At 41.1% G+C, this 15625-nt stretch overlaps 1 protein-coding gene across 1 annotated transcript; it reads right to left on the bottom strand.

Moving 5' to 3' along the window:
* Positions 1-1432: 1432 nt before the first annotated feature.
* On the bottom strand, positions 1433-10017 carry psmd12 (proteasome 26S subunit, non-ATPase 12). The gene is made up of 11 exons (XM_075463883.1): positions 9797-10017; positions 9314-9373; positions 8507-8635; positions 8054-8161; positions 7650-7754; positions 7268-7417; positions 6963-7097; positions 3686-3798; positions 2221-2395; positions 2003-2080; positions 1433-1872 (listed from the first exon to the last, which is right to left on the bottom strand). The coding sequence occupies exons 1-11, from the start codon at positions 9902-9904 to the stop codon at positions 1663-1665; spliced, it is 1371 nt and encodes a 456-aa protein (XP_075319998.1). The 5' UTR covers positions 9905-10017; the 3' UTR covers positions 1433-1662.
* Positions 10018-15625: the final 5608 nt, after the last annotated feature.

Genomic DNA, 15625 nt, shown 5'->3' with positions numbered 1-15625 from the left:
TCTTTTTCATCTAATTTCAATTAAATGTCATTCTATTTTACTGTAAATTGTGCTTTTGCTGGGTTAAACTATTCAACTATAAGTCATTAGAAACACCCTCATCCACAGGGATTTAAACTGGTTGTTAAATTGCCTCACAACCACAACATTGGAAAACTCTAGAAAAGAAAAATAGATGAAATGGGAATTCTTAGTGAAACGGGTATGTCCTCCATAAGCCAGACAAACGAGCAACATTTCAAGTTGACTTCTTGACCACATCAGATATGTTGATTGGCCATAATTCGAAAAGCACTGGCATATCTAATGGAGGTAAACATGTTCTCAGCTGAAAAATAAAGCCAAAAAGAGTATCAAAAGCAAATTTCTTTGCTCCCAATCCTTTTTTTCAAAACATGAACTTTACTGAAGAGAATGAAAGGAAAAATAGAGGTGACATACCACAAAGGACAGCTGACCTCAAACTAAATAGGCCATTGCATGTAGCAAACAAATCCATACCTCATAACACTCCTTTAAACAGAGACGTTATCATTCCCCAGTAATTACAAGGTAATTCGATCATCCAGAATGCAGATTGAATTTAAATACGAGTACAACCATCCTTTCAAATGGGCAACTTGAATCAGAGTGAGAAAAAAAAAACTCACAGTTCAAGGATCTGCCCAGTCATGTTGTTTTGTTTTTAGAAACAAAGGAAAAATTGATAAATTATCCATTGAAATTGAAATTTATGTGGCATGCAGTGGTGCAGCACAGGATAAACGCAGGGTTGTTCATTATAGAGTATACCCACATCGAAATGTTCTTTTATTGCAGCGGTGTCAAACTGATCCATGAAAGGGCCGGTGTGGCTGCAGGTTTTTGTTCCAACCCTGCAGCAGGACAGCTGACTTGTTTCCTTCAATCTACTGAACTGGTTAAGACCTTTAGTGCAGACAGTTCAGATGATTGAAGGAAACAAGTCAGCTGTGCTGTCGCAGGGTTGGAACAAAAACCTGCAGCCACACCGGCTCTTTCATGGACCAGTTTGACACCTTATTGTGTGCATTACATTCAGTGCTGTGCTGCAAGTCCATTTCTGCTTTTCTCCAAATGCAATTAGTTAATGGTAGTTGCTGTCATTTGTTGGATTCATGCATGAGATTTGAGGCATTCGTTCAGTATCGATGATTGCTACCCGACGCCAACAAGTAGAAGATATGTCAATAAATCGTCTACGCCGAAGTGCTCCTACGTTCCACCATTAACGGCATGACACAGGTGTTTATCCAAACGTCAGGGGGTTTAATGTTTAAGTACAGTATACAGTGAAAAGAGTTGTAAGCCATCAGTTTAAGTTTTCATGCAGCAGTCAGTGCAAAACTGGATAATATTCCTTAAAACGAGTAACACACTTGGACAGCCATTTGCATGAAGCAGAGACGCAAGAGGAGGTGCTCAAGTATTTATTGTCAAAAAAAAAAAAAAAAAAAAAGGGAACAGTCATACAACTTTTTTCAAATACGTGACGCTGCAAAAGGGCTGCAGTGACATTTTGCCAATATACCATATATTCAAAAGCACTGAGCCCCGCCCCCACCTTCCCTTCTCCCTCCCCCCCACAGAGAACAAAAAAACGAATCGGACTCGCAAGGTAAAATAATGTATTGCGTTCTCGTGTCACTGCAAGTTGTGGATCATCTCCTCCTTGGCAATGAGATGCGTGGTCTTGTTGACCAGAGACATGAGAGAGTTGAGTTTGTGCGACCAGTCGTTGAGCAGGTCGTTGGGGTCTTTGGGCCTCTGGAAGTTGATGATGCCGGCGAGCCGGTCGACCTTGGCATAGATGGTCTTGTTTACAACTAGGCTGGAGAGAAACTCCTCGGATTCCTGGCAAAGCATTTGAGCAGACAGGCATCTTGTTAGTGGTTTCCCGTGAGCCCTAGTTCTAAACATCTAATTAACATTCAAACATGAAAACTAATGTGAGTTTCAGTTGGCTGGTAAAACATTTGCTTACGTCAATAGAGAGGTCGAGCAGTCCAGCCATTCTCTTCATTGTGATTCTGGTGTAATATTTAGCCATTATTCGGATGTTCTGGGGATGAAGGCATAAATTCATTAATATAACCATGAGCTGTGTAATTTGTTGATGGGAATTAGCAATTTGCCGTTCGGATCGGGAACTGTCGAGTCACGGCAATAGACTTTAAATGTACTCGTTCGTGTGGGACTTACATGCTCCACCACCCTGTTCTTCAGGTCCTTCCATCTTTTCTCCGCCTCCTCTGAATAAGAGAAGACATCTGTTGCAGGGCTGTCAGGTGAGCCCTCTCTCAGCTCCTTACTGTAGTCCTCCACCAACGAGGCCCAGCGCATCAACTCCATGGTAGTGAACTGCTTTAGAAGGTCCCTGTGAATATGTGAAGAAGATATTGAAAAATCCCCAAGCGCCCACTCCCTCTAAAGAGTGTATGTACCAGCCACAGAACATAAGGGTAAAGCTGTCGAGCTACGTATCCTGTATGCTTAAAGAAAACGCATTTTCTTTGTAAAGAAAAAAGTAAATCAATCTTGCATAATTTCTTTGGCTTTAAACACCTAAAAAGACAAGTTGTTACATTGTGTAACATGTTAAATGAAAAACGAAAGCTCATCTTCAATTTCATGGAAGCATGACAAAACAAAAAGGGATAGGAGAAACAAAAGGCTGCAAAGGTAAGGGGTACCAAAAAGGAACAGATGGAGGAATTTGTTGCAACTTAATTTGGTTGACAGGCAACAGGCCAGTAACATGAGTCGGTATAAAAAGAGCACCTTAAAAGGTCGAGTCTCTCAGAAGTAAAGCAAAGGTTCAGCAATCTAAAGAAAAATACATCTACAGATTGAGGGGAAAGTTTAGAATAATGTTACTTGACATAAAAAAAATGACAAACGCTTTGAATATTCCATCATCGAAAGTACAAAATACCATCAGAAGATTCAGAGAATCTGGAGAACATCACTGTGTGCACGGACGGCCGAACATGAATATTGGATGGCTGTTATCTTTGGGCTCTCAGGTGGTACTCCATCAAAAACAGTGGAAATCCCTGCATGCGCTCAGGAACACTCCCAGAAATCATTGTGTGTGTGTGTGTGTGTGTGTGTGTGTGTGTGTGTGAACACAGTTCACCGTTCCACCCACACATGTAGGTTAAAATTCAAATTCAATTCAAATTCGCACAAAAAAGAAGCCATAACTAAACAAGATCCAGGAACACCACACCTTCTCTGGGCCACAGCTCATTTAAGCAAGGCTGTGGAAAGGAGGACAGCTGTTCTATGGTTGGAACATTTTCAAATTTTAATTCCGCTTTTTGGATATCATGGGTGCCTCGCCCCCTGGCCTAAAGAGGAGACAATCCACCCTGTCACCAGCGCTCATTTCAAAACGTCAAACTGAAAATATTTGATGCATAATGAAACGCAAAATATGTCAAAGAAGACTGCTGAGCGGCTAGAATCCTTTATCAGACAAGAATGGAACAGCATTCCCCTCCCAAAGGTCCGACAGCAGGTCTCCTCAGTTCCCAGATGTTTACAGGCTGGGGGATGCTACACAGTGGTAAACGTGGCCCTGTCCCGACCTTTTTCAGATCGACGTTGTATTCACCGTAATAATGTAGAGCCAAGAAGCCATGGGACACAAATGATATCTTACTTGTATTTAGGGATTTCTTCCAATTTCTTGTCAGCACTGATTCTGTGCACAAGGTCAGACTGCTCGTTGTCATAAGGAGAGAGGATCACATACAGCACCACGCTCTTCAGGGCCTGCAACAAAACCATCAATGCATTTACTTCTTTCCAGCAACACTGAACAGGCAACAACATGAATAGAAGCAGACCTATAGCGTTTACCACCAAAAGATGTCCAAGTCATGGGTGTGTGTGTGTGTGTGTGTGTGTCCTGACACGGTTGTTGTGAAAAATCTCATCACAAATTACTGTGCTTGGCTCTAGGTTTCAGTACCATAAACAAAGAGATTCACTGAAATTCCAAACACGATATTGCGTTTTTAGGCACAAACCGTAACCATAATACAGAGGAATTTCATTGGATGGCTCATTTAATTCTAATTGAATCAAAATTTTAAAAACACCTGCAGCTACTTTCCAGGAAAATCTCTGAATTCTCGGTGCTTAATAAAGCAGTGAGAGGGTTGCATTTGTTATGGTCACACTAGGGCTTGGCGATATTTTAATACATATTGATATATTTCTAAACGAGATATAACACGGGACAATATCGCTTGTATCGATATAGTTAATTTTGAGTTATAATGACAATACATATGCCGCAAGTTAGCACCTATTTCTCCTCTACCTGTGTCCCTTCACACACAACTTGTACACTCCCCCCCCCCCCCCCGCCCACTCACTCTCACCTATACTCAGCGACAACATGGAGGGAGAGCCCGCTGCCGAAGAGGAGTTGGTCAGTAAGAGAAAGAACAATGGCTCGATAATTTGGAGATGGTTTGGATTTAAAGTGGCAGACGACCAGCAGCAAAATGTTTTCTGTAAAGAATGTGGAAAACCTGTTGCAACTAAAGGCTCGAGCACGACAAATCTCTTCCACCACTTAAAACAGCGCCATAAAGTGCAGTATGAGGAGTGTGTCAAAATACGTGCTGCAACTGAGGCCACGAAGCCTCCCCAGTCTTCTGCCCCGAAACAAACCCTGTTGCAAGTTTCATTGACCCATGCTGTACCTTACGAAAGAACGAGTGACAAGTGGCGTGATATTACCAAAGCCGTGGCTTTCCATATCGCTGAAGACATGGTCCCCATATCAACAGTGGAGCAGACCGGCTTTGTACAGCTGCTAAAAACACTGAATCCAAGATACCAATTGCCCAGTCGCAACTACTTCGCAAGAGAGGCGCTACCCAAAATGTACACGGATGTTAAGAGCTAGTCTTGCTGCCCGGCTTGCAAAAGTGTGTCACTACGTGCTGACCACCGACATGTGTCTGTCTTCAGACCAGCTACTTTCCGCAAGATCACTCAGGGGAGCATATTGCCGAAGCCCTGCAGTAGGCCCTAAACAGCTCGAATCTCAACCCAACGGGACTAGTCGCTGTGACGACGGACAACGCGAGTAATGTTGTCAAAGCGCTGCAACTGACAAAATGGCCAAGGATGCAATGTTTTGGTCACAGACTTCATCTAGTCATTGGTGAGTGCAATATTTCATTAATTGATTAAAATAAGAAAATATATGACAGGCAAAATTCTCAGTAAAACACTGTGTGTGTGTTTAAGTCTTGTTTATGTATTCTGTGTTAGGGTTAAACAGAACTTACCATTATACACTTTGGACAATAGTATCTAATAAATTCCATAACTGTCTGTAATCATACACAAATAATTCATAATTAATGATAATAATTAATAACTGTACAGCACTTTGGTTGGTTTGGTTGACTGTTTTTAAGATGTGCTCTACAACTAAACTTTGACCCGACTTATAAATAAATAATTAGTGATTTTAAAAATTAGTGTTTTTCAATTGTGTGTGTTACATAGGACACAGTATGGATGATGCTAGCATCACACGAGCCATTTCTCTCTGTAAGAGAATTGTCAGCAGCTTCTCTTACAGCTGGAAGAAGAGAAGAGAACTGGGTGAAGTGCAAATACAGCTGGGTCTACCAGGTCACCAGCTAATCACTGAGTCAGCCACACGCTGGGGATCAAGATTACAGATGATTGAGAGGGTCCTGGAGCAGGAAAGAGCATTTTCTAAAGTCTTGTCTGCTGACAAGAAAACCAGACCACTTGTCCCCACCTGGCAGGACATAGAGGTCCTGGAGGCAATCAAGAAAGCTCTGAAACCCCTTCAAGACTTCACAGACGCTCTCTCAGGAGAGGAGTATGTCACCATGTCATATGTCAGGAGGGAGATACTGAGCTGTGCAAGTCAAACAAGTCCTGCATTGTTGATTACCTCAACAGCAAATATGCTGACCCATCCACCAGTGACCTGTTGGACATCGCCTCCTTACTGGATCCCCGCTTCAAGGCTAGGTACATCTCAGGTGAAAAACTTGATGCACTGAAGCATACAATCATCACAGAGATGGAGTCTTTGCCCAGTGATCAGGCCAGCTGTTTGTCTGAGCTGCCTGAGCCAGCTGTGACTGAGCCTGCAGACCAAGGGGAGGCAGCAGTGGCAGTGCCACCCACAGCTAAAAAGAAGAAATCTCTGGCGAGCTTCTTTGAGCACAGCACACCTGCTGCAACAAGCACTGCACACACACGGAAGGACGCAGTAGAAGCTGAGCTTTCGAGCTACTTGTTGTCAGTTTGTGTAGAGAGTGAGGCTGACCCACTGAAATGGTGGAGGAGTCATGAAGTTAACTTCACAGCATTGAGCCGCCTGGCAAAGAAGTACCTTTGTGTGCCAGGCACCAGCTCCCCTTCAGAAAGGGTGTGGGAACATTGCAACTTGCCACAGGGCATCCCTAAAACCTGACAGTGTTGACAGGTTAGTTTTCCTGGCACAAAATCTGTAACTTGTACAGAAGTTGGTTTGTTACTTTTTGTTTTCATTTGTTTTTGCTCTTTTGTTATTTGTGCACAGAGATACCCTGTCTATTTAAGTGTTTGAAATGTGCACAAAGAGATGCACTTAAGGTTCTGTTTACATTAATAAAGGTGCCTATGTGACATTTGACACGTGGCTTAAACTTATAATTGACTGTTTGTTTTTTAAAGGGTTTGCCTCTGGGGAAAAAAATATTCTAATATGCTATAATCCTTTGGGGTAAACCCCAATTACGTCACAGAAAAATATCTATTTATATCGAGTATCGCCATTTAGCTAAAAAATATCGAGATATGACTTTTAGTCCATATCGCCCAGCCCTAGGTCACACTGAACCTTCGACTGCCAAAAAAATATTCTGCGCTCTGAAAGGAAAACTCTGTACCTGCTGCCACTTGCTGCTGTCCTCCAGGATGCAGGGGGTGTCATAAATCGCCCTGTAGTGTTTGCATATAGACAGGTAGGATCCCTCGTGCTGGTCCACCTGGATCATCAGGTTGTAATAGTTCAACTTCAACTCCTGAGTTGCTCACAAGACAAAAAAGGTAAAGTGTTAGTACTCAGAGTTTAGATGGAATAAAAATGATGCAACGGCTTCTGAAGAGCTTCTACAAATGAGAACATGCAGGCCAGATAACTAATACGCCAATGCGAGGGAGCGTTAGCTTTTATTAACGCTCTTGCCCTTACCTCTGTGCCCTCCTCCTGAAAGAATTTGGTGTTTATCTTCTTGCTGATGATTTGGGTGCGAATGTAATCCTTGACAGCGATGCAAAGCCTCATCTGTTCCAAGATGAACTCCACCTTCTCCTTTTTCTCCATGGAGCCATACGTCTCCACCTGATCGGAAAAAGTAGATAAATGTCAAGAGCTTTCTATGCAGGAAGTAACTGAACTTCTGTGAACGGTTCAGATATTGTTTTACATAACAAATAGTTGTTTGAAAAAACACCCAAAGCCATTGCATCTAAATAGGTATCTCATTTAAAAATGTGGCCTCTTTGTGGCATACAACAACTTCCCATATTTTATTCATGCTGAGCAGGTCAAATAAAGGCTATCGGCATCTTACCTGCAGCTCCTGAAGAATGGCAGCAGCCTCTTTAACCTCTCCATTTTGCTCCTTGATATTTGCGAGGGTCTTTGTGAGCCGAGCCCGCTCAATCTCAACATAGATCTGAGAGACACAATTGGTGAATTAGCGATGAAAAGAGGCTTACGTGTTGAGCAAAAAAGGTGATCCTCCCATCATGACATTTGGTCCATTTGCGAGGGACTTTTTTTGGGGGGGAAAAAACAGACGTGTCAAATGCTACGGCCGAGTAAATGCATTTGTTTTACAGCGATGACGAAAGAGGAACATTTCTGTGATTTCACACAAAGATAAAACTGTTTTTTATGAATGCCTGTTGGGTGAATGACACGTTCTGTTGTCTCCCATATGTTGTTATATTGTTACACTAATACATTCCAGACCTTGCCAGCAGTCACGGTGCGAAGTGTATCGATAAGTCTCAGCTTGATGGTCTGATCCGTCACAGCATCCACATATTTGTAACATTCTTGCACCATTTTGGCGACAGCCTACAACAAAGAGTAAATCAAAACAGACAAACAAAATTGAATATAGCTGTTAGGGTAGTACGCTAAGCAAGTTCCTTCATAGCCTTATACATTTAGCACAAAGGATTCAGCGAAGATCACTTGACAAGTAAATCCAAAGTTTATATAGTACAAATATAAGCAAGCATGAACATTGCTGGTAATCGTAAAAAAACTGCATCTCTTAATCAAAAGAAACACGATACGTTGCACTACTTTTGAATTATACGTCAGAGGGCACAATACATTTTTACTATCTATACAAAAATTGTAGAATTCAAATAAAATAAATACATTTTTGTTAAAAAAAAATATATATATATGAACCTGTTTGAGCTGACTCCTCCTTTTGGTGAGCAACATGATATTTTCATTCAGGGCATCCCAGTCCTTGGCTTCATAACACATTTGGACGACAGCCACAAGGATTCTGGAAGTGGACAGCATGTCTGATGCCTAAGAAACAGAAAGCAAATCCCACGAATTGAAATATAAATATGTGTACTATTTCATTTATGGCAAATACTGTCTTCCACTAAAAACCATAGCTTGACAATACCGAAGGAATTACCAAAACCAAAAAAAGTCTGCAGCCTCTTAGAAAATATTGTCAACTTCCAATGATGTAACTTTGACAGACCAAAAAGCCTTTGAACTCAACTGGATAGGATTTAGTTAAGACTACGGAGAATAGAATATGTGATTAGTTTAATAACAGTAAAAAACAAACAAAAAAAAACAACTGATTCCAAAGACCATCCAATATCATCAACAGCTGTGCTTCAATCAAAACCCTCTGTTCAGTCCGTTATCAAACCAACCAAGTGCTAAATAAGAGATGTGACACAGGGAAAAGAGCCAGGTTAAACTGTTTCAATCAACGAGAGCCACACAAAGATCAGAGGAAATGGATGGTTCAAACCCCTCCAAATATTCTTTATGACTGTCTGCCATCATTCACATTACAGTTTCCCATGATTAACGTTGTAGGTTCAGATAAAAAAAAAAAAAAAAAAATGTCAGATAGCGTCAACGTCCTTACATTTTCGAGCTCAAGACGTAAAGAAAATTAAACAAAAGCTAAAAAAGATCTGAACTGATACTGTACACCACCATATGAATTGTTTGACTTACTGTTCTGGTTTGTTTCTCCAATGACAACAAGCTCTCGATGGCCTCCTGTAACTTTCCATCCTGAAAAAGAAAAACGCACCAACACATAGTACGTTACGCTCACTTTCATAAATGATAAACAACATAATTCCTTGCACTTTCAGAAAAATGTAAATAACCGATGGTCAAGTTTGCTATCTGCTGCCTACAGGACCTACATGCTAAAGACTTCCATCATGCTAGCGAGGTAAAAAATATATATATATATATATATATATATATATATATATTATATATTCTTTTCTAAACAAAAAGCACTAGAAAAATGTGACTACTTAAATACATTCATGTTTATTCATGATTCACGCTCATTATATATGGGCAAACCAATTTCCCGGGTTGTGCTAAAGCTAGTAACGTTAGATCTATTAGCTTGTATGCTAACTCAGTGATCCCGGTGCACCATGACTCAGCCAGCGATGGCCTTCTTTAGGGCACGCTTACTTTAGCCATTTTTTCACATTCCGGGAGCCTCTGGTCTACAGTTGAACTGTAGTCAACCTCCATCTTCACAATCTTCCCATCGGATCTCTCAGATCGCTCCTCAGACATCGTGGCAGTGTAGAAAATGAAATAATGTACGGCGTGTCTCTTTTCTTACGACAACTCTCGGCTTAGCACTGTTTTGCTTGTCAGATGAACGAAGCTAGGAGGTGACCAATCAATGAAGGGAGACAAAAAGCTGTCCAAGGCGCCCGAAGGACCCACGGCGGACCCCCTAAACATTTCTAGCAGGCGTGATGTAAGTAGTTCCGCTGCTGTTTTTGCTTGTCAATCATAATAAATATAGTGTTTAAAAATATCTTTCTTTCTTTTCTATTTATGTCTGTGGCCCACAATATGTCATACAGGTCACAACCATACATACACAGAATAGGCAAACATCCAACTAGGAAATGTGTTCGCTGTAGTCAACCAGGAATTGTGGAACATGTTCTACTTTACTGTAGGGAATATAATACGGAAAGGAATTTCCTTCTTCAGTCGGTTAAGAAAGTACGCAGGTTTTTTTTTTCCACTAACTGGTTTTACAGATAAAGCAAGTAAAATCATTCCTGACATTATTAAGTTTTGAAACAAACTGATATGGTAAAAAGATTATAGTCGGCCTTAGTTATCGCCTGTTCCACACTCCAGTCTAGTTGGTGGCCTTTAAATTGGCTCGTCAACTGCCAATAAACCTAACAGAAGAACAACAATTTTTTTTTTTTAAAGTGCCACACTTAGTGTAACAAGGTTTAATTTGGCTGTGTATAATCATACCGGTTACATTAACACACAGCCATGATTTATCTTTGACAGTTGCTATATCAATTCATTAACCTCTCACTTAATCCCCCCAAAAAAGTATGACTGTGACCATTTAGGGTTATGATCATACCCATGTGTTACTTTATTTTCACCAGATCACCTTGGAGTTTATGCATTGGTTAAAACAAAACAAAAAATGTACCAGGCATTCTGGGATAATAATGAGTATGATGCTGATGAAGATCCGTAGCAATAAAGATGAGTGTGATTAAAACACACACGCATACAAAACATAAGCGTTAGACCCGCCCTGCAGTCATCTTTCAGATGGTCTTCTTTCAGAAGAACTTTGTGAATGAGCTCGACGAATTTCAACACATAGTGTAATGAGCGCAATCCACCAGTAGATGTCCACATAATGTCTGTGTTGAGTATTCCTGTCTCCACACAGTTCACTGCTTCCAAATGCTCACCGTAAATACAGCTAATGTGGGTCAGTGATTTCCCTGCTCGTGGTGCAGAAAGCCCCTAAGCCCTGCGCTAAAATCCGTCTGATCCCAGAGGATGCTTTGACCAAGGAGGCCTGATAAACTCAACATGACTCAGGTCCACTGAGAGAGAGATGAAATGTGGAACAAACACTGAGTGAAAATGGGGCAAAAAATAGAAAGAAAACCCTAAACAAATAAGTATCAGAGCCAGGAACATGCTGTAGTTTACAGCCCATCATCACCGCTCAGCTCATCAGAATTCTCTTCTTCAACATCACTGATGGAGCCAGTTTACACGATCTGATACATCTTTAAATTTCCATTTTTAGTATTGTTGATGCAGACATAAAATACAACAACTGATAACTCAACTCAGGGTAAGAAATAGAATGAGTAGGTAAAAAACTTCCCCTATTAAAGGAGTCGTTTTCTGTTCAACAGCAGGGTAAAGGTTGGCCGACTGTATTTGGCTATTTCAGTGCTGACGGACTGCTTTAGTATTATTGATGCAACACAGCTGACATTGAGCTCTAATCTCCTCTCTAATCATCCCAAACCTCATTGAAATTTTTGGGTCACTTTACGGTCACGGCTAGTTGGCTCAGACGTACCACTCACATGAAAGCCTGTCACTGTCCCATGGATCCTTTCACTTCAGGGCTTAGGGTTTAATATAACCACTGTAAGTAATTAAATACAGACCTGATATTCTAAAGAGCTATTCCTCATGTTAGTAATGCGTCACATACCAGTGAATGAAAACTTTGTATGATTGCACATTGGACCATCACCATGTTTTAAATATCTTAGGACCTAACTCAAGACACGGCTTATCATTTTGTGAGGCAAGTTAATGACTGTCTCGTTTGTCTCTGGCAGTCCTGTTTTGTGATGTCTTTGGAGGGTTTTTAATGACAGAATAGGATCCCTGAAAACCTCATAGCTGTTTGGTCGCTATTATTTTATTAGCACTATAAAACAAGACCAATCTAAAAGCTGTTTTGACACTCTGGCTTTCATTGTCAGAGTCTGACCAGTCTGAAGCCAAATGTAAGAAGACAGACACATTAATTATAGTGTGCTCTATGGGACTCCTTGTTTCCTTTTTCTGATATACAAATATTTGAAAATATGGCCCATTTCTATCGTGAGGCCTACAGAAGATGTTGCTACTCAGTATTTCGCACATTTACGAGAACAGACCTGGGAGGGACTTGTAAGAGTTCTTGTTTGCTCAAAGTGTTACTTTGGTCTACTTACTTCTCTGGAATATTGCCAATTTTATATATATATATAAAAAAATAATAATAATTGTTTGAACACATCTAAAATTCTGATCCGTGATACTAGTTTGAAAACCAAATTCTAATCTAATTGATGACTTAAACTGATGTTGGAAAGAAAATTGAATTAAAAAAAACCTTAATTAATCCCACAGGGGGATTACGTTGTTGCAGTGCTGATGGAGTGCAATTTGCCAAAAAGCTAAATTAATAAATAGACTACTAAAAATGAAGCCAGATTACGCTTTCCCCCCCCCTAAAAGGAGCCCCCTTTTCTTGCTCTGAATGATAGGAAGAAGCCTCTGACTGAAGACACTTGATAAGTGTTACACTTTGTTGACAGAGACAGACTCCTGAAGACTGATACATTTGAAAGTGTTTGTTCACAGAGAGCCAAAGGCATGAAATAGAATCGTGGGTGACGTACTCTGCTGGGAAGGAAGTGGTAAGGACTGCTGGGGAAGAAGGTTACAGCCTGTCACCTCCTGTAACTTCCAGGTGAGTGTTAGAAGGAGGACATCAGCACCTGGTAGCCACGCCCCCGGGAAGGCAGGAGCATGAGGGGAAAAAGCGATGAGAGAAAACAAACAAAAGCACAGGAAAACCCACAGACCCTAACAATAAGGACAGTAGAGGGTGTGCAATGTTGTCCATTATGTCAAACAGCTTGTGCAACATTATTTTTTCACCAGTACAATCAGTTCTAGAGGCTCCAGGTTAGTCCACAGCTCTGATGCTGCTGCCCCAACAGCCGAGAGGGAATTCACACCGCACAGTAACAGAAGACATGCAAACAATGCTGCAAACATTAAAGGAGTGAATTCTACTGTGTCCTTCTTGTAAACAGCTCCACTCAGCAGGGCTGCGCGTACATCTGAGCGAAGCTACGCACACAGCTGTGGACTGTAGAAGCAAATGTTCAAAACATTCTTCTGCCTGTAAGTTTCTCTGTGGGAGATCAGATTCTGTTTGAGTTCTGGTATTTTCTCTGAGCTTTATTTTTCGTGCACTCTGTTTTAACCTTCAGTCCCCTCAAATAGATTCTATTGCATTCTTGTCACAAGAGTTTTTATCCTTTTCAGTTTCTAGCCTTTGTGGGGTTTTTTAAAGTCCTTAGTTGAGTGTCCTCACGTGTTGAACTCTGTATTCATTTTCATGTTTCTCTTGAGTTTGTAGTCTGTGAGCGTTCTGCTTTGTCTCTCGTTACTTTCAGACCTCGGTTTACTTTAAGTCATTCTTGTCATTACCCCCAGAAGTCTTGGTCTCGATTCACACACGTCTCCTGGTAATTACTCACCTGTTGTTTCTTAACTCATCAACCTCAATGAAATCAGCTTTGTTTGGAATTTGGCTGTAATAATGAACACTTGCACTCTTCACAAAGATGCAAAAAGATCCAACTCTGGATTGCCCAGGACCCATCTTGGTCAGTTTTGTATGATTTTGGTCAGACTAATATAATTACATGCATTTTAAAAAATAGCTCAAACTGATACAATATATTTTTTATATATATATATTAGAGTTTCTATGTCTTCAGCATGAGTCTGAGAGCCTGATGAAATGTGACTTGAATGTGGTTCCAGCACAGCTGCTTTAATCCTGCTTTTGACTCGGAAGTTTATTGTGCTTTCCTCAAAGCGTGATACACCTATTCACATGGCAAGTTATGGTTTTAAGTAAAGGAATTAGTCACCGAGTCTACCCTAGATGTGACTGAGGTTACAGAACAGCATCAAGAAATTAGATTAGCAAGGATTTTTGTATGCGTTGCAGGTTATATTGATTAAAAATCCCACTAAATGATTCTGTATTTAAAAGCATTACTGTATTTAGTATGCGGTGGAAGTGGCTCATATATTAGTTTGGTTATTAAAGGCAGGGTTGAAATTCAAACGCTGTTGCAGAGGGTTCGCCCTCCCAGCAAGAATTCATTCTGAGAGGAAAATACATGCTGACAGAGCAGGAATGCAGAAATATGGGCATGACTTTTGCCAAGTCGATCCAAACATGTAAACTCTTTCAATCAAATCAGCAGCACAGCTACTTATTTAATCAAAACTAAACTGTTTAATAATGTGTCAACGTTGTTTTCTAGGGACCAACGGAGCCCAGAGAGAAAGAGTGTGACTAATTGTATCAATAAGAACAGTGTCATCCCAGCAGGGCTTTCCAGCTTGTCATTCAGCTGCGCTCTTACTGCAGAGCAGGCAAATATTTATTCATGGGCTGCAGCATTCATGGACAACGGTATTAGTGCTACTGGCTGAACTTCTTGTGTACTCTGCGGATAACTAATTATACATACAAAGTGGGCTCTTTTAGAGCAGCACCTGAGGAAAACATGTTGGGATGGGAACATTTCCAGCAATGTAAACAGCACTATGTCAATTTCAAAAAGTCCTTCAACCTGATCAGCCACATAGGCTGTTTGTTCTCCAATACAGCCTGGAAGTGGTGTTCCCTGCACGAGAAAAACCGTGCACTGGTATCCCCCCCCCCCTGTAAATGATTTAAATTGTTTAGCTTCAGTGGACAGGTGATAGTAGTACAGTCTATGGCGAGTTAAACATGTTTCAAATAGTAAATATATATATATATATATATACATATACACACACACACACACACACACACACAGGAATAAAAAGTTAAAGGTTAAAACAAAGGTGTTGGTGCCAGAAGAGCTTCAGTGGCCCTCGGTGCTGGTCCTACACGTCTTTGGGACCTGGTGTTTAAGGTTTAGCGGCCACAGAAAGTGATTAAAAAAAATAATAAATGAGATTGAAGCTCGTCTCTGTAGGGGGTTATGTTCTTTCTTTATTTTGTTTGGTTGGTGAGATTTCTTTTAAAGGCAAGTAAGGGTTAATTTGGGTGAAAAGAAATCACTGGCGATTCATTAGATTCAAGTCTCCATGTGTCATTATGCATTAAGCTGTGAGGGACAACAGCAAGCCGCCTGCATTCCATCAATGCTGAGCCAGATGTGTGAGAGAACTAAGTAAGGGGAGGCAGATGTAAACCGCAGTGTGTTGGGTTTAGGTGAGACGTGAACACTGAGGGACGCAGCAGTGAGCCGATGTTTCCTGTGGTGTGGCCGGGCCAGCCTATGTTTCCATCCAGCACCGCTTCGTTTGTCTCACGCAGAGCGGGGAAACTGGGCCGAGATGACTGTTTAACCGCTCGTATTTCCGATACCTCCGAGCGGTTTTTACAAGAACAGTCGACTCGCGATGAGCGGACAACCG

Source organism: Odontesthes bonariensis, chromosome 4 (genome assembly GCF_027942865.1).
Source record: "Odontesthes bonariensis isolate fOdoBon6 chromosome 4, fOdoBon6.hap1, whole genome shotgun sequence".
NCBI lineage: Eukaryota > Metazoa > Chordata > Actinopteri > Atheriniformes > Atherinopsidae > Odontesthes > Odontesthes bonariensis.
Note: the sequence above shows the minus strand (reverse complement) of the source record. Positions and strands in the feature narration are given on the sequence as shown.

Coding starts and splice junctions, on each gene's coding strand:
- psmd12 (XM_075463883.1), bottom strand. CDS start 9,904: ATGTCTGAGGAGCGATCTGAGAGATCCGATGGGAAGATTGTGAAGATG. Junction 7,418..7,649: donor CCATTCTTCAGGAGCTGCAG/GTAAGATGCCGA, acceptor TTTTCCGATCAG/GTGGAGACGTATGGCTCCAT. Junction 2,081..2,220: donor AGAACAGGGTGGTGGAGCAT/GTAAGTCCCACA, acceptor CTTCATCCCCAG/AACATCCGAATAATGGCTAA.